General features: G+C 36.5%; 1 protein-coding gene across 4 annotated transcripts in view; it reads right to left on the bottom strand.

Annotated features, from left to right (window-relative positions):
• Nucleotides 1-1762: 1762 nt before the first annotated feature.
• LOC142317404 (uncharacterized) overlaps nt 1763-19590 on the bottom strand; it is a 51450-nt gene continuing 33622 nt past the window's right edge. For all 4 annotated transcript variants that reach the window (XM_075353945.1, XM_075353943.1, XM_075353946.1 and 1 more), the window contains 3 exons: nt 16249-16317; nt 11464-11553; nt 1763-1883 (listed from right to left, as the gene is read on the bottom strand). In XM_075353945.1, the coding sequence (XP_075210060.1) occupies nt 1827-1883; nt 11464-11553; nt 16249-16317 (216 nt within the window). In that variant the 3' untranslated portion in view covers nt 1763-1826. The remainder of the gene's footprint in view (nt 1884-11463; nt 11554-16248; nt 16318-19590) is intronic.

The following is a 19590-nucleotide window of genomic DNA, read 5'->3' as shown; positions in this document are numbered from 1 at the left end:
GGATATATGTTGTAATTCGTGTAGTTTTCTTGGTGCGGTGTATGTGTTTAGTGTAAAGTGTTCTGAAGCTCTGGGTGTAGCGGGAAGAAAAGCTCCAGGTTAGGGCTGTGGAGACGCCAACCCCCAAAGCCTTAAAAAATAAGGCTTCCCGTCGAGGAAGAACATAACATAATTAAAAACAGTAAACAGTCATATTATTAAACATCAAATACTCATAAATGTCAAAAGTAATAATAATAATAATAACAGACGATAAAAAAACATCTCGCATTAATAATTAGAACAATTATTGCATTACAAAATCATTTAGACAAGTGGCAACAATAAACAATGATAATATTACATGTTAATAACAAACAAATAATCATAATAATAAATAGAGATTATATACAAAACAGAATTTAAAATATTCGTCAGATTTAAAAGATGTCGACCACGAGGTGAGAAAAACGCCACGTAGATGGATTGTTGTAAAGGCGGATTGGAATGGTTACCAAAAACTCTTCCCATCACAGTATGATGGTGGTGTGGTTGTCCTCGATCAACTTTCCTCTTTTACATCCATGATGCTTGAGAATGATAATAGATATATCCCACAAACATCGGGAAACCCTACACGTCCTTCCATTCCTTGGTAGAATGTTGATTGCCGAAACACTATTAGCAAACGACGGCAGGCACTACGTAAACTTAATCGCTGGCATACAGATGAACATCTAAATTTGTACTGTAAGGCTAGAGCGGTGTGTCGTCAGGTATTCTTAGACGCTAGGAGGAAGTCATGAAGGAAATACCATCTCACGCACTACTCCCATGTCTACTGTCTAGAAAAAAATCCTTGGAATTTGTGGATCACCAAAACAATCTATTCTCGGGCTTATTCATGAAAGAGAACTCCTTTCATCATCTTCTGCAGTGGCAACTATCTTAGCAAATAAGTAAGTTAGACTTCTATATAACAGTTTTATTTATTCTCTAAACACAGGCTATATTAATAGAACAAGATTTATAACGTTAAGGATAAGATTCCATAAATATTTATTCTCTATAACAGGGATTACTTATTTTCAAAAAATGTATAACAATCTGTTGTTGGTGCTAAGAGGTGCGATGTTACCTTTGGCTCATTTAACACAAAACCATTTTTTTCATTTTTGGATCAGTACTATAAAATGATGAAAAAACATTAGAAGACATTGAATTTTAGTTTCGCTCTTCTAGCAATAGAAGAGTATAATCTAAAAGTGTATAATAGGGTAACAAACTCTATACAATGATTTTTGAGTTTGGACATTTGAGCACCAAACCACAGCATTAATTTAGCAAAAATATATTCTATGTGGACTTTTAAATTTAATAATAAACAGTAAATAACAACTACTGATATTATATTGCATATAAGTAAATATTTCTGAAGTTAGATTTAGTCTGTTCCACCGGGTTGATCTAGTGGTGAAGGCGTCTTCCCAAATCAGCTGATTTTGAAGTCGAGAGTTCCAGCGTTCAAGTCGTAGTAAAGCCAGTTATTTTTACACGGATTTGAATACTAGATCGTGGATACCGGTGCTCTTTGGTGGTTGGGTTTCAATTAACCACACATCTCAGGAATGGTCGAACTGAGAATGTACAAGACTATACTTCATTTACACTCATACATATCATCCTCTGAAGTATTATCTGAACGGTAGTTACCGGAGGCTAAACAGGGGGGAAAAAAAAGAAAGATTTACTCAGTTACTGCATTTATTGACTTTAATAAAATAATTTTTGCAGCTAGTAGCACACATAATCCAGAACTGACAATATATAATCATATAAATTTTATTCTATTTTCCAATCATTTGTTTCAGGAGAATAATATAAGTTAATGTAGTCATTATAACCTGTAACATAATTAATTATAAAATACAAGTTAAAACAAGAATTGGAATTTTCATAAATAATTTTAATGCTGCATTATTGTTATTTGTGAAGGTAAAAATTAATAATAACAGTAAAAAAAAACAATAATTATTATTTAATTCCTTAGTATTAAGATTCAGATTTTAATTATTAATTTCATAAGGATGATACACCACTGAGCAGAGCAGTACATACAGTACATTGTTCCCCACAAAAATGGGTTCATTAACTGCTTTACAGATCGTAATAGGTTATTCAGAAAATTCTCAGCCTGACACAAATATGCGTCTCTCAGCCTGAGAGGCGCAAATATGACAAAACGACTATAGTTTTTGTCAAATATTATACTTTAGGTGCACAGCGTTTTCGATTGTTGCATTTAGTTGCTTGTTCATGGCAATTGAATAAAGCAAACAAGTTTGTCATTTTTTGAAAAATAGATAAAATTGAACTAAAGCTGTTATAAAGTACTTTGTTTTAAAAGCTGTAACCCTGATGGAAATATAAAATTCTGAAAAATCTTGTGTTTCTTTCTGAGGCTGAGAACTTCCTGAATGATCCTAATATGTGCAGATATTTCTTACGGTTGTAATGTATGTAAAGGGTCAGGGATACAAGTGCGTTTACTCAGAATTGCTTGTAAGGAGCCACATGATATTATCTTTTGCATGCCACCTATCCCAAGTTTACGTATACTTTTGTCTGAAATTACTAGCAATATTTTTATTTTAAACAAGACATTTTGGCTAACATTATCATCAGATAGTTTGTCAAAATTTGTTTATATGATAATGTTATGAATTTTTCTATTTCCTTTTACAAGAAGTACAAAAATTCGGAATGTAAAGCAATATATCTTCCGCCTTATTGAGAAATTTACAAAATCTTTTCATTAAATATACAACTTGATATGACAAATAAAACAAGCAATAAACTAAAGAAATTTTTTTACAGTTCCTGAGAAAAGCGTTCTTTGTCTGAAAAATGCAAATACTTTTTGTAGAAACCTGTTGAAAGTTTAACAATATGGTTTTAATGAAATTAATCTTATTTTAATGTACTCTGGGTTGACATTAGGATTTTCTGGGTTCTTCTACTCATCGTTTATGTCCTCTAGTTTCCATTTAGCTAAGTTGATCTTTTCACAACAATTTTTCTCAATTTCTTGTATTAATTTCTCTACATTTTTGATACACAAAATTCATCAAATTTTTTCATTATGTTGATATGGTTTTCCCTGGAAGAAATAGCTAATATTTTTATTGTAGGTTTTACTGCTAAAGGAGTAAAATTACATTGAATATTTCATGAGTGTGAACAATTGTTCCTCGTATTTAACCTCTTTCATTCCATTTTTTAAATTATGTTAGAATGGTTTTTAGAATTATTACTTGACCTCTGATTTAGCAACAATGTTTTGAAATAATTGCTGATCTTTTAATAAATTTTCATTCTTTATAAAACAATTCATCGCAAAGATATACTGTTAAATAACCCACTCTGTTGTTTCATTTACTAAATCCAGTTGCAGCTTGTAGCTAAAACTAGTGAGGATGCTGGTCCAGAAAATTTTTTTATGAGCCTTTTCAAGGTATTGATTAAATTTTTTTGTGAAATAAAAGAACAAAAAAAAAAAATGAATCAAATAAAATTGCTGGAAGCAGGATAATAATCTAATTCTACACTTTATCATATTCAAGAATATGGTGCACTGTTTTTAAGCACATTATGCTTAAAAACCGAATTCGGTTTAACTGAAGAAATAATAAAATGTTGGTACAGATAATATTTTTTAGTATTAGTAGATAATAACCTAACAAAATGCCCACTTAAAAACACTATAGTCCAATGCTGCTTAATTTAAATTTCTATGTGCACAGAAACAAATATGTAATTAGTTTTTACTAATTACCTTCTCTTTCACTCTGTCAGTGTGTTTTTGGACAGATTTGGCGATCAAAGGGCTCTTGCTTTTCACCATCTTCTGATCGCTTCTGAAAAAACAACTTAATCGCTTTCATATTCCTTTCACTGACTAAACTAGAAAAGGGTATGAACAACAAACTTTCCATACACATGCAGAGTAAAAAATAAAAAACTACTACCAGCATGCCAGGGTTGGCACTGTGAGGGCGACAGTACTCTCTCTCTTTCTCCCTTGCAGCCTTGTGTGCAGCTTTCTATGTGGTCATGAGTACAACAGCTAAACACCACGCTGCTGGAATTGTGAAGCGCACAGTTCCATATAAAGATTTTTGTATCTTTTTCATAAACTGGGGTATGACTGCTGATGTTAAGCTTAAGGATGATGTATTGTACAAATATAAAGAAAAAAGGACTCATTATATTAATTTTTATCGGTAATATCAAGTGGAAATAGAGGGTGCTGCAGTTCCACAGTGCCTATATGCGAGTTGCCACTGCTAAATTCAAAACATAAGCGCAATAAAAATAAGATATAAACATATAATAAGAATATAACATATAAAATAAGAAAACCAGATAACAATTGTTGATGTGCTCATTATATGGCTTCAAAAATATAATTTCCCATGCCTCATCCTGATTTATTAACTCTTTTCCATTTTTACTTATCCTAATACTAAATCTGATCAGATATCTAGGTTTTCTCACAAAAGTACTAAATTTCAAATTTTTGTTGAAATTTTTTTTTAGATTTGTATGGAATACTGATTGCCTTGGGTCATATTAGTTGATGGGAAGAACGAGGTTCTAGGTAGATGGAAACAATATGTGGAAGGACTTTATGAAGTGGATAAAAGACCAGAAATCCTAGGAATTGAAGATGAATCAGAAGTGTGTGAGGAGAAGAAAGGTTGTTACATTACAGAGGGAGAGGTAGAAAAAGCCTAAAAGCCAATGAAGCTCAATGTAAAGCTCTTGGAGTCGATGAAATACCGGCTGAGCTATGGAAAGGTTTAGGGGAAAGGGGAATTAGAGATATCACAAGCCTGTGTAATTTGATAAATGAGTGTGGTGATTGGCTGGAAGATTTCATGACTACTATTATGATCCCAATCGAAAAGAAGAAGAATACATTGAAATGTGAGGAATATAGAACCGTTAGCCTTATATCGCATGCAGCTAAGATACTACTAAGAGTATTGAATGGGAGAATTTATGGAAGACTAGAGAGATCAATTGGGGAAGAGCAGTTTGTGTTTAGAAGGGGGAAGGGAACATGGGATGCAGTAGGGTTAATAAGACTGATCGGAGAAATACATATTGAAAAGCAAAGAGATTTATATGTGGTCTTCATAGATCTGGAGAAGGCATTTTCCAGGGTGGAACGGATAAATTGCTGAGAATCTTAAAGGAAAAAGGAGTCGCCTGGATGGAAAGGAGATTAATAAGAAATCTGTACTTGTCACAGAAGGTAAAAATAAAGATTGGGAATGAGTTATCGGAGGAAAGCAGACTTGGGAGAGGGGTGCGGCAGGAATGTTGCATGTCATCGACTCTGTTCAACTGTTACCTGGAAGCGATAATTGAAAAGAGTTTTAGCTGGTAATAAGGGTGTAAATATTGGAGGAATGAGGGTATAGTGCATTAGGTTTGCTGATGACATGGCAGTGTTGGCAGAGAATGAGTACATGATGAATGAAATGTTGAGAAGAATAAATCAAACCTGTGAAGAGTATGGAATGAAGACAAATACAAAGAAGACGAAAAAATATGATAATTAGCAAATCAACCAAAAGGTCAACAATTGGGATCGGGGGAAATAAAGCTGAGCAAGTGGCATCCTTCAACTATCTGGGGTTCGTCATTAAGGAAGAAATGAAATGTGATCGGGAAGTTAAAGTACGAATTGCTAAGGCGAAGGAAGCGTTCAGCAAAATGAGAAGAGTGCTATGTAGCAAACTAGATCTGCGACTAAGGAAAAAACTTGCGAAATGTTTTGTATGGAATGTGGTCCTTTATGGGGCAGAGGCATGGACCATTAGGAAGGTAGAGGAGAGAAGATTGGAGGTCTCCGAAATGTGGGTTTGGAGGAGGGTGGAAAAGATCAGCTGGATAGAGAGAGTTCGAAATGAGGATGTGCTTTGTAGACCGGGAGAAGAGAGGGTGATATCAAAATAATAAAGAAGAAAATGCAGCTGGTTGTGACATTGGCTGAGATGTGACTGCTGGTTGATGATGGCATTGGAGGGATTTGTAATGGGGAAGAAAGCAAGAGGTCGGAGACGAATGAAAATGATAGAACACCATTTATTATTATAAATGCCTTTGGTATTTACCCTTTGGGCAGAACACTTATTATTATTAGGTCATATTCTGCTTAATCTAGGCTGTTTAGATTGATCATTTGATTTTTCATTTACAGAGTAATCTCATTGCATATAATAGAGAATAATTTTCATTGATTTTTTTAAAATCCTTTATAAATTTCTATGTAACTACTTACATATGAGATCTGTTCAGAAAATCATTAAACATTTTTAAATACATATCAATGGAGATGTTTATTGATGGTTGGAGCATTTTGTTCTGCATAACCTCCTACGTAACTACATGTTCTTGGATTGTTGATATTTCATTTAGTTTTCATGTTATCGTTATTCGAGTGCTACGTGTTTAAGTGTTATTTTCGGGAGCAACGATACAATATAAAATTTTGCGTTAAACTGGGAAAACTTTCATAGAAGAAACGTTTCAACTTTTGAAACAAGCTTACGGAGATGATGCTCTAGGTCATACGCAATATTCGTGCTCCAAGAAAGCACATCAGTCTCTATCCAACGTCAAGGTGGTGCTGTTTGTTTTTTCGATTTTAATGGAATTGTGCATTTTGATTTCTTGCCTCAAGGTGAATGAAACAGCGAGCCATGCATACTACCAAGGCGTTTTACAACAGTTTACATGAAAAAATCCGCAAAAAGAGACCAGAGTTGTGGCAAGACAACTCATAGTTCCTTCACCACAACAATTCGCCCGCACACTCAGCTTTGTCAATTCGTCAGGTTTATGCCAAAAATCAGACGACTGTCCTCCCTCGGCTTCCCTACTCATCAGATTTGACTCCTTGTGATTTTTATTAGTTTTCCAAAATTAAAATCTGTGATGAAGGACTCTGTTTTTAGATTATTGATGACATTAAAACAGATTTGTCACGGACCTTAAAGGCTATTTCAAAAATGAAGCTATCTAGGACTGCTTTGTGAAATGGAAACACGACTGAGAAAAGGGTATGAATAGAGGATGGGAGTATTTTGAAAAAGACAAGGGTCTATACTCCGTAAAATTAATAATAAAGATTAATAAAATAAAGTTTCATTTTCTGAATAGACCTTGTATAATATTGCTGGGATAATATTGTATAACATTATTATAATATAACTGGGAGAATAGGTATCCATTTAAAAAGGAATATGCTTAACTACCATCATATGTTTTTCTTAATATAATAACCACAATCGGTAATTCCATGAGAAAAATTTACGTTTGGACTAAGAGAGCAAATTCATCTACAAAATAAAAAGTATTCTTAATCAAAATTAATCCGTTTGATGAAAGGCTCAGAGCAGCATTGATGTACTACTGACGTCGCCATTTTGAGCTCGTACTAAGTATTACTTAAATGGTGGTTTCGTGGTGTTTTTAAGTGTTTTCTTGGTGACAGTGTGATTCTACACAACGATGTGAACATTTAGAGGTATCGGGTGTTGTTTTTGGTGCGTTTGATCAAAAGTTATTAATAATCAAACTTTTGAAGTGACAAACACGTAGGCCAGACAAAGGCGTTGACCTACTTTACAAATATCTTAGTTATTAGTGTATTTTGAGGACTTGGATTTAATTCTATAGTGTTGTAGTATCCAGGACCATTGTATGTAGTGATTGTTAGTATTTTTTGGGGGAAATATACTATATTTAGTTAATTATAAGTGTTTTTTGTTTGCTAGCATAGTGTATAGACAGTGTTACCACGGACGCCATTAATGCTAAAATCTGGTGTATTCCGTAATACACTAGATTTTACACTAGTCCGTGGCTTTTGGAATATTTCCGTTGAGATAGACTTTCTTAGTTAGTATTTTATACTCTTTGTACTGCGTGAGTTGCTGGCGGGTTTTTTTGAAATAGTTTTTAAGGTGTTAGAAAAATTTTCAACTCTTACTGACTGAAAATTTTTCTGAGTCTTATATAGGGGGCCTTCCGTTCCCTTTATTTTCTGTGAGGGGCCATCTAGCCCCGAACCCTCTTGGCCCTAGGCCAACTAACCCTCCCTACCCACTTCCCCCTACCCTCAGATTATGGCGGGGAGAGGATGGCGCCCGAGGGTATGGCACGCCGTTAAGTTCTCGGCTGCGGTGGCCGCCAGGATGGAGGCCAGACGGGACTGGAGCCCACTGGATTTCTCCAGGGTCCTTGAAGAGGAGTGTGACCGGTTGAAGCCGCGGGGTCCGCGGACGGTACGGAAGGTCTACTAGTGGTCGGACGACATCGCCGCCCTCAGAGCCGACACGCAACGGGCGAGACGCGTTCTCCAACGGCACCGCAGACGACACCCTGCTGGAGTGCAAGCGGAGGAACTGGCGTACAGAACAGCCAGGAACCATCTTGTGGCGGCCATCAAGGAGGCGAAGAGGGCTGCTTGGCGGAGGCTGGTTGCGGACCTGGACGACGACCCTGGACAGGTCCATGCCCACTCCGTCTGCGGCGCAGGCGCAGCAGGCGATTGTGGCCCTGTTCCCGTGTTTAGCGGAGGAACACACTGAGCTGCTCTGGGCGGCTGGCCGCATTAGCGTCGACAAGAGCCCGGGTCTGGATGGAGTGACGGGGCTTCTGCTGAGGACGCTGGTCCGGGAGCACCCGTGGCTGGTCCTTGAGGCACTAAACAAGGCCTTAGGCACTGTGGCTTTCCCCCGTGAATGGAAGAAGGGGAGACTGGTGCTCATCCCGAAGCCTGCGGTGGATGGGCTGGCTAGGGCCTATCGTCCGATCTGTCTGCTCCCTTCGCTTGGCAAGCTGTATGAAGGTATGCTGGCAAACAGGATAATAAGTGATTTGGATGCCTCGGGCGGGCTCTCGCCCAATCAGTTTGGGTTCGTCCGTGGTAAGTCCACACTTGATGCCTTGCGGAAGGTGACGACGTGGATTCGGGCCTGCTCGGCGGGCATCTGGCGAACCAGGAGAATCCCTCTTCTGGTCCTTCTAGATGTCCGCAACGCGTTTAACAGTGTTCCGTGGCGAGTCGTCACTGCGGAGATGGACCGGAGGAATATCAGCTCCTATCTTCAAGCGACGGTCGCGAACTATCTGCGTGATCGGCAGCTGCTGGTGTCTACGGAGGATGGTGACGTGCAATTCCAAGTGCACGGTGGCGTACCGCAGGGATCCGTGCTGGGGCCCTTGCTATGGAATCTAGCCTTTGACGGGGTTCCGGGGTAATACGTCGGTGGTAGCTTACCCTGATGATTTGGCGTTGCTGGTGAGTGGGCGCTCGGAGGCGGAGGTGGAGGCGCTTGCCTCTGCGGCGGTGGCCCAGATAGATGAATGGCTGAGGACTCGAGGGCTGGAACTGGCGGCCGACAAGACACAACTTGTTGCGGTGGTTGGCCGGCGTCGGTTGAGAATGATCGAGTTGATCGTCCGGGGCACCCGTGTGGCTGAGTCCCCGGCGGTGAAGTATCTGGGTGTGTGGCTGGAAAGGTCCGGCAAATTCAATCGGCACCTGGCTGAAGTTACGGCTAAAGCGGAACGGGTGGTCACCTCCCTGGGTAAGCTGATGGGTGCTAGGGACGGGCCACGGATGGCGAAACGCAGGGTCCAGATGACGGCTGCGACATCTGTGCTGCTGTATGCTGCGCCGATCTGGTGTGAGGCGCTGGAGGTCAAGCGGAATGAACGCAAGATGGCCTCGCTGCAGCGGCGGGCTGCCATCAGGATACTGGCTGCATACAGGACCGTGTTGGTTGGGGCGGCGCACGTCTTGGCGGGCGTCCCGCCAATTCGCTTACGGGCACTGCACCTGCGGAGGGTCGACGAGGGGATGGCCAAGAAAGACTCGAAGGCCCTCATGGTTCAGGACTGGCAGTACAGCTGGGAGAGAGCGCACACAGGGGCGTGGACTAGGCGACTGATCCCACGGCTGGGGAGAGGGCATGGGGATGTTGACCATTACCTATGTCAACTTCTCTCTGGTCATGGGGAATTCGGTGGATACCTCCACAGGTTCCACCGGCGCGAATTCCCGAACTGTTTTTACTGCGGGGAGGTTGATACGGCGGAACACACCTTCTTTGCGTGCCCCAGATGGGAGGATGCGAGGAGGCGTGCTGGTATGTTCGCGGTCACGCCGGACACGCTGCTTGCTTTCATGCTCCGCAGCTTGGGAGACTGGAGGGCGGTTGCGGGTTTGGCGGCGGAGGTCCTTAGAAGAAAGGGTCAAGATTACGTTGAGTGGGGCGCGGACTGACGTGATGCTGCCGCCTGGTGCATGTGGATGCTGTGGTGTTGGTTTTGTGTAACTTTGTTCTATTATATTTTGTTTCTTTATATTGTGTCTTTTTGTCAGATTTTGTGTGCCTCAATTTGAGGCTATATGCTGTTGAATGCCGGATCCTACAGTGGTTGCTGTTAGGGTCACATGGATTTGTGGGCGGAAGATGGTTGGGGGGGAAAAAAAAAAAAAAAAAAATTAACCAACCTCTCAAAAGAGCTGAACCGGTAGGCTGACCTACCATGCCGGTATATAGCCGGTAGGTGGGGAGGCCTATTAGAGTCTAATGCCACTCCCAGGAGGGAGCAGAGGGGAAGGCATATTAAAAGAATGATGAAATGTGGCGCCGTTAGGGCACGGAAGGTAGCCTTCATGTCTAGGTAGCCCTGGCCTACACGCAAGTTGTGTGGGTCGGGGTGCTCCGATGATAGCATGAGGGACCCTTGTGGTATGAGAGGTCGCGATATGATAGTCAAGTGAACTGCCTGGCTATTGCATTTAGGATAGGGCTGGGAAGGGTAGCCTCTCGGCGGAAGGCGCATGGGCCGCTGAAATGGTGGGTCCATGCGTCTGATGATGCTGGGGGGACCTCGTTGGGAAACTCCCTTTGCGGAGTAGACAGGATGGGCAGAGACTACTGCCACGGCGCCCTCTGGTGACTGCGTATGCTTGATTGCTGAACCGGTCGCCAGAGGGGGTTTAAAGAAAAAAGAAAAAAAAAATCCATTTGATGAAGAATGATGCTTGAACATGTTTTATATTAAAGAATAATAAATAAAATGATAGAATACACTTTACTTATATGAATTGAATTGAGAACTAAGTTTTTTTTCCAAAATTTGTTAATAAGAAAAAATGTTTATGCAGGTTAAGCTCCATAAAAATCTCTTTTTCCTGTTTTGAATAGTTTGTACTTCAAATGAAAGCTAGGAGCAAGGACCTGACTCCCACCAACTTTAAACAGAATAAGGGGAGACGGTTAAAATATCAGGGTGATCTAACAGACGTATGAAAGTAGTTACGAGTTAAAAAGCAAGTATGAGTGTTGAACATTTTAATTTAACCAAACAGAAATCGATCAAACAATACATTACCGTAATTACTAGGTTGAAATTCATACTGAATAGTCCCATTGGAGTAATATTCCACGAATAGCTTTCAGTTTGCAGTAATAGAAGTTTAACCTGTTAGAAAAAAAATTTACCAAATTATGAATTATTATTAGTTATTTTGTATTTATCTTTAAAAATTAAAGTACGCAAACATTTTATACATAATGATAATAATCTTACGATGTAATAAAAATTTAATATAATTTTATTTAGATTATAAGTTTGTTCATTCAGATTAGTCCATAATCATAAATTGCGGTAAGGAAAAGATAACACAAGTTTGTGTTATACCACAAATAATAAAACTGCTGTAGCATTTGGCTGGAAGGATCAAGGAAAACCACGGGGAACAAATTATAAAATTAAAAAGTAAAAAAGAACAATTTTTATATACATTCTTGTGCAAATTAATGCGAACAAGAGTATATTTTCAAAAATAATCAATTTATTACATATAAAGAATGTACATTGTTTATTACTGTATATTTTAGTATTTAATAGGTCCTCGTCACCCTTTAATAATCATTTCAATTCTTTTATGTATTCAGTCTATAAGTTTTTTTACATATTTCTTTAATTTCTTGATCGTGAAACCTCACTTTTACCACGGCACAAATCACTTTATCTTTGGAAATACAGTCCATTTTTCTCAGTCTTTACTTCACAATTGCCCACAGGCCAGTCCAAACACTGAATCCCTTTTTGAGATGTGAAAAGCTTAACTTTCTTTGATGAGTATCAGGTGGCCAAATCTTGTTGAAAAACAGTGTTTTCGACTCTAAGCAAATTTGCAAATTATTGAAGTTCTGGTAGAGCTCTATTTTCCAATAACGGTATGTACTTTTCATTGTTCATCATCCCAGAGATGTATACTAAAGTTTTTGGTCCAAAGTAGCTCAAGCATCCCCAAAATATTTTACTTGATGAAACCGCTCATCCTCACTTCTTTGCACATGTGTCATGCTTACGCACCCTCAACTAATAAATGACTCTTATCATAGAAGAGCACTTTTCTCCAAGTCTTAGCGTTTCAGTTTTTGTATTTTTTGGTTGTTTTTTATAGGCCTTCATATTTTGCGACCGCTTTCCAGAAGTCTTCTGCATACAGTAGAATCATGTATTTTCACACCGGCTGATTCTAAGTCTTTTTGTAACTCAGAACTATTTTTCTGAGGATTAATTTTGCTCATTCTACATGAAATAGCATCGTATTTTAAGGCGTTCTATGTTGTCTTCCACGGTGACCTTTTCATTGGGGTGATATTTTACCCGTCTCAAGATTTTGTCTAATATTATTAACTATACGTATACTAACTTAAACTCTGCTGCTATCTGTCTTTGAGTCGTACAAGTATGTTATTCGAGTGTTATTTTGATTCTTTTCTTAGAAGTTAAATCCATATTGCTACTTTTCTAAATTTATTTATGAAATCAGAAGATGGCTCGCATTAGAAGAAACCAAAATAAAATAGGTAAGCGATACACATAACCTCTCAAAACAAACAACATATTTTCAGGCAAAACTTGAAATGGAGGGAAAACAGTTGTACTACATCTGGAATCAGTGATACAACATAACTAATTAAAAATTACTTTGTTAATATTAATTTGCACAGGACTGTTTTTTATTTAGTAATTTTGTAATCGCTAATTAAATCTAGCTAATATAAATAATAATTATGAAATTGTAACGATACAAAATTGTGAAATTATAAGATAAATGAAATCAGTAGGAATATAATTAAAATTTTGAAGGTATGTGTTAAAGTAATATTTCAGTATACATTTAAGTAATTTATTAAAGAAGATAAGTAAAATTATTTTTACTTAATATTTCTGACCCAGCTAAGTGAAGTTCTGTTTTAACTCAATCTTTCTACATTCTGCTTTTGTGTTTGAGACGGTTTTCTAATTTTTATTAGATTTTACAGTGAGGTCACTTTGTTAATAGGTGGAATGTCATATATATATATATATATATATATTTTCATATAATTTTCCTTTTCAAAGTGGTGAAATGAAGTTAAAATATGACAAAATCTGATTTAGATATTCTAAAAAGTAAATGTGATGACATACATATTTTTCCAGCAAGTATGCTTGCTGGAAGTATTTTCACTGAGGAAGGAACTACATTGTTGCACTGAAAGTACTTCTGAAAGAATAATTTTAGAAAAGAGTTGAATTAAGTTTTTTTTTTAACCATTTAATTAAACCGTGTAGCTGTACAATATATTACATAAGGGAAAGTATGCAAATTAGGTCAAATTTTTCACATTAGGTTTTTTTGGAGAGGTTGGTATTTTATGGCCCCATCTAACTAAAAAACAGTTTAGCTTTTAAAAAATCCAATGAGAATATATATATATACATATGTTTTTATACTGGCTTGTTTTTTGTTTGAAATCTCCAGACCAGATTTCAAGAGGCATTAGTTCTATTTAATTTCGGTTTCAATTAATCATGGGGGCAGGGAAAAACAAATTTCATTGGTTCTGCACCTCAAAATTTTTCTAATATGTATGTTGCAATCTATTCAACTAGTGAACAATTGGGCCCATATTGCCTAATTGTACAGACTCAAGTTGATCATTCATGAGAATTATAATATTTTTAAGAAAGTAATATTTATGTTTTATTTTTTTCAAAAACTGTAATAAAATTTTACAATTGTCGCAATTATTTTATTATCATTCTGATAGATTTGAATTTTATCAAATTTTTGGTAAATTCTTGGAAGGTATTTTGGCTACCCTTGAGTAGCCTATTTTGCCCAAGAGGCAAAATATACCCAAGGGTAGGTATACTTTTTTCTTTTTTGTCATTTACAGACCAATATTACCTTCTTTAATTAATTGGATTATTTCATTACATTAGTATGTACCTTTTTGGTTGTTTTTTTGTCTTCAGTCAGTCGATTGGTTTGATGCAGCTCTTTAAGATTCCCTCTCTAGTGCTAGTCGTTTCATTTCGGTGTACCCCCTACATCTTTCATCCCTAACAATTTGTTTTACATATTCCAAACGTTGTCTGCCTGCACAATTTTTCCCTTCTACCTGTCTCTCCAATATTAAAGCGATTATTCCAGAATGGCGTAATATGTGACCTATAAGTCTGTCTCTTCTTTTAAGCTATATTTTTCCAAATGCTTCTTTCTTCATCTATTTGCCGCAATATTACTTCATTTGTCACTTTATCCACCCATCTGATTTTTAACATTCTCCTATAGCACCGCATTTCAAAAGCTTCTAATCTTTTCTTCTCAGATACTCCGATCGTCCAAGTTTCACTTCCATATAAAGCGACGCTCAAAACATATACTTTCAAAAATCTTTTCCTGACGTTTAAATTAATTTTTGATGTAAACAAATTATATTTCTGATTGAAGGCTCGTTTCGCCAGTGCTATTTGGAATTTTGTATCCCTCGTGTTTCATCCATCTTAAGTAATTCTTCTACCTCCATAATCTTTTCTCCTCCTATTTTCACACTCAGGTTATGTATTTTGGCAATACAGTTATGTATTTAGCCATAAGTTAGGTTATGTATTTTGGTATCGGTTATGTATTCAGGGAATTTCATTTAAGGGTGTAAGATAGTAAGTCTAATTTTCTGCTTTCATCAGTTATTGTTCTCCTTGTCATCTATAGACTGGATTAATCAATTTTTATGAAATTTATACGATGATGTCTGATTATGGGTCACTCACTGATGCCGTTTAATTTTGGTTACAAATAATTACAATATTGATAACTAGAGTTGCATAACGTTGCTGGTTTTTTTAATTTAATTTTTTAGAAGCTCAATAATCTAATAAAAGTTTTAGTAAAAATTGAAAATTTTTGTAATTTGAGAAGGTATTTAATTCCTGATTTTTTGCTAATTTTAAAACTTTATTAACAAGACCGTTACCAAATATTAATGTGATTCGTGTATCCGAACTTGAGATGTAAATTTTTATTAAAAAATAACAAAATGGCGGACATTGGGAGAACGAAGAAGAAATTGCCATTTTTCATAAGGATATTTTTTGTTTAGTTTTACAAGTAGAATCCGTAAAAGTACAACCGGCCCACCATTTTAGAAACATTCTGTATGTACTTGCAGACTCGGCAATGCTTCGCTATTGCTAGATTTCAGTATACATACCAGTACAGATTAAATGAACAAAATTGAAAGTTTGATAAAACATTAAAAAACTTAACATTACGGAATTCACAAAATTTAACCTTCCACTTTATCACTTTTCCCCCTTCTACCCTTTCCCTATTCCTTTCTTCCTTTTTTCCCCTTTCCCTATTTCCATATTTGCCTTTCTCCTTTTTTCCCGCGCGTAAATCAGTCCAGTAGTTTTTAAGTCTATAGCGTACATGCATACGAGCACTGCCTTTTATATATATATATATATATATATAGAAGAAAAAAGTCTGTTTGTATATTTGTTTCTTTCGTAAATATAGCGGGTATAGTTTTTAAAAAAAATTTCTTTTCACTTAACTAATATTCTGAATATGAGCCAAATCGAACCTCAAATGCAATTTTTCCAAATATCTCAACCCGAGCGTCATCTAGCGGGTGCAAACTAAACTAATTGAGAAACCTTCGCGGTCGTCCGCAGAACTCGCCAACGTTTGATCGCAGTCACATGAATGGTATAGGAACACAGACGGAACAAACAAAAAAACCAACATTCATTTATATATATATAACATTAGTAAGTAATTTAAATATATGTATTCTTTTAATAAATAATTTACAATTCTTTTACCTCAACTTGTGATCGTTGATCCAGCAGAATTAAATCAAGTTCATTTAATAGGTTCTTTGTTATAATTGCCTGAAAAATAAATTCGAATTTTTAATTTAAATAAATTTTTCAATATATATATATATATATATATATATATATAAACGAATAGTTGTCATGATCAATTGTAGTGAATATTAGTTACAATTAAGCTACCTATTAATACAATTACAGATTATTACTTTACGATGATTGTAATTGAATAGCTCATTTTAATATTTTTTAGGTGTTTAAGAGGATATAAAAATAAAAGAAGGAATCTTTTAGATATTGCTAATTAGATAAATTACAGATAGCAGTACAATTACAATTATAGAAATAATAAAGACAATTAGAAATAAATAGTAATAATAAACTTAAATACTAAGAAAAATATTATATTTATAAATACAAAATTAAATGTTATTTGCTTGTAAACCTCATTTTTCAACCATCCCCACAAACAATAATCCAACGGAGTGAGGTCTGGGGATTTCGGCGGCCATTTAACCGGCCCTCCACGTCCTATCCATTTACCAGCAAACTTTTCATCAAGACATTGCCTTACTTCATTAGTGAAATTTGTAGGAGCTTCTTCAAGTTGGTAATACATTTCAATTCGTTTTGCTAAGGGGATATTATCCAGCAACATAATAAATTCATTACGTAAAAATTCCACATAGTTTTTCCCTGTGACACGATGTTGTAGTATGAAAGGACCAAGTCATTGGTCATCTATGATATCGTAGCAAACGTTCACTGAAAATCGTTGCTGGAAATTTTTTTCCACTGTAGCATGCGGGTTTTCTTCAGACCACCGATGCGCATTCCGTGTGTTGTTTATTTCGTTACGAGTGAAAGTAGCTTCATCCGAAAATAGTATAAATGGAATTAAATGTTGATTCCCATTAACCCATTGACAAAACTGCAGCCGACTGGCGTAGTCACCAGGCTGGAGATGTTGCACTTTCTGAATATGAAAAGGATGCAGTCCATTATTATTTAATGTCCTCCATACTCTGCTTTGTGAAATATTGAGCCGTGTTGCAATTAATCGTGTGCTCGTTGCCGGACTACGTTAACCATCTGCAAATTGTTTTCACCTTCATCAGCACGATTTGCTTGTCGTTCAGATGAAATATGAGCGCTGGGAAGTGTACCGTTCTCACGAAGATTATTAAAAATTCAAATAAATACTTTACGATTTGGCACAACACGACCAGGATACCTATGTCGATATTCCGTAACCGCTGCCCCAGCGCTTCCATTGCAAAATCCATAGATGAAAATCACGTCGGCATATTCGGCATTAATGAAGATACGCGGCATTTTTCAAAACAAAACTAAACAGAATTTCAATTTTTTTAACAAACTTGATTTTTATGCGCTGTAAAATTAATACAAAATTACCCTTCTTAACAGTTTTCTGAAATTTTTACGATAAGAATTCGATGTAGTACTGCAAACACGATCGATCAGCGAAAGGTTATTTAACAAATTACCACAATTAACTGACAACAATGAGTAGTATTTAAACCAATTGTGATGAAATAAACCAGTGTTGCCAACTTGTTTTCCGTAGGTCTAAAATTTTTGTACCTACTAGACGCATCTGTTTTCTTTTTTTGTAACATTTTCTTCTAAGTTTTCGTCGGTTTTGTTGTTAATAAGATTCGACATGTTTAAAATTTTCTGTTGGCATTATCTGCATCAATCTTCTTATAATTAAATTCTCTATAATTTATGTTTAATAATGTACGATTTATTGCCAATTTAGCAAAGTTATTACACGTCAAACGTAAAAAAATATGTTTTTTTATCCTATTTTTGGCGTTTTTTTTTATTTTCCAGCTCAAAAACCACAAGAAACAATTGAATTTGCCCCTTAATTGACCTTCCCAGAATTTCAGAAAGCCTTTATTTACCCGGAGGAACTGAAATTCGGGCGAAATCTTTCACTCTGTATAACTCGCTAACGAAGCGTTTTCGGACTTATGTTTATATGAACGTTTTTCTTATTTTTAGCATCTAAAATGAGTTGTCAAAGTTTTGTCTTATCCTCCTAAATCACCCTGTATCTATATCCCTCTAAACTTCCAGATATTTACACAAGCATCTTATACAGATCTGGCAGGGTACTGAATTGTACAATATACATTACTAAGGCCCCTGGTTGGTCTATTGTTAAAATTATTATTGCAAATCAGCTGTTTAACAGCTTAGTTTTGAACTCAAAGGCACTGGGCTTCAAATCCTAGTTACTTTTCTATGGATTTGAATAATAAACAGTGGATGCCAGTGTACTTTGGTGGTTGGGATTAATTAATCATGCATCTCAGGATTGATCGGCCTGAGTCTGAACAAGACCTACATATCATACGTATCGTTTTCATCTCATTAGCCAAGGAGTCGCTTTTTGTTCAGAAGTTGATCAGATTGCAATATAAACATTAGGAACAGAAATAAAATACATCGCTAAAATGTACTTTGTGATAGTCAAAATGAATATAAGTTTTGTTTTATTTTTAAGCTTCGAGAGTTAATTTAATCATTTTCAATATTTTTCAGGAAAGAACATGAAATATTTTTACCATTTAATGAATTCCTGAAAAGTAATAAACAAAGTACAGTAAATGGTTTATAAAATTAAATTATTTTTTCTTATTTGTAATAATCTATTTTAAGCAGATTGTTTTAAGAGTGACCAATATCAGATTGTTAGTTACTGATATGAGGCTCGGCTGATAAATTTTGCGCACTAGCGTGCTACACGGAGACAAAAGGTACTACCGAATTGGGCGTGGCAGCACATGATAGCTAAAATCTCCCACTACTAACCTAATGCATTGAAATCCGTTTACCGGTTTGTTTTAAATAACAGTTAAAATAGAGTCGAGTACGGTCAATATGTCCACACGGTATAAACAGCGCGCAGTGATAAAATTTTTAACAGCAGAAAATGTGAATCCTACGAATATTTTTAACGTTTAAAAACGGTTTACGGTAGTGAAACTGTTAACAGGAGGTCTGTGAATAGGTGGGCGTTGAAATTTCGCGAAATGTGAAGCTAGTAAAGCGACAATTAAGGGCGTACCCCGCAGCGAACGACCAGTTTCTGTGACTGATGAGAAACATTGAAAGTAGGTGAACGATTTGCTTCAAAGTGACCGGTGAATCACCCAGCAACGCATCGCTATTCAATTAGGCATATCTAAAGAACGAATAGGCCGTATTATCGAGCGATTGGATTACCGTAAAACCCGCGCACGATGGTTACCGCGCAAACTGACGGACGAACACAAGCAGCGTCGTGTCGAATGTTGC

This window comes from Lycorma delicatula, chromosome 1, assembly GCF_047948215.1.
Source record: "Lycorma delicatula isolate Av1 chromosome 1, ASM4794821v1, whole genome shotgun sequence".
Classification (NCBI taxonomy): Eukaryota; Metazoa; Arthropoda; class Insecta; order Hemiptera; family Fulgoridae; genus Lycorma; species Lycorma delicatula.
This window is presented reverse-complemented; position numbering and strand designations above follow the sequence as displayed.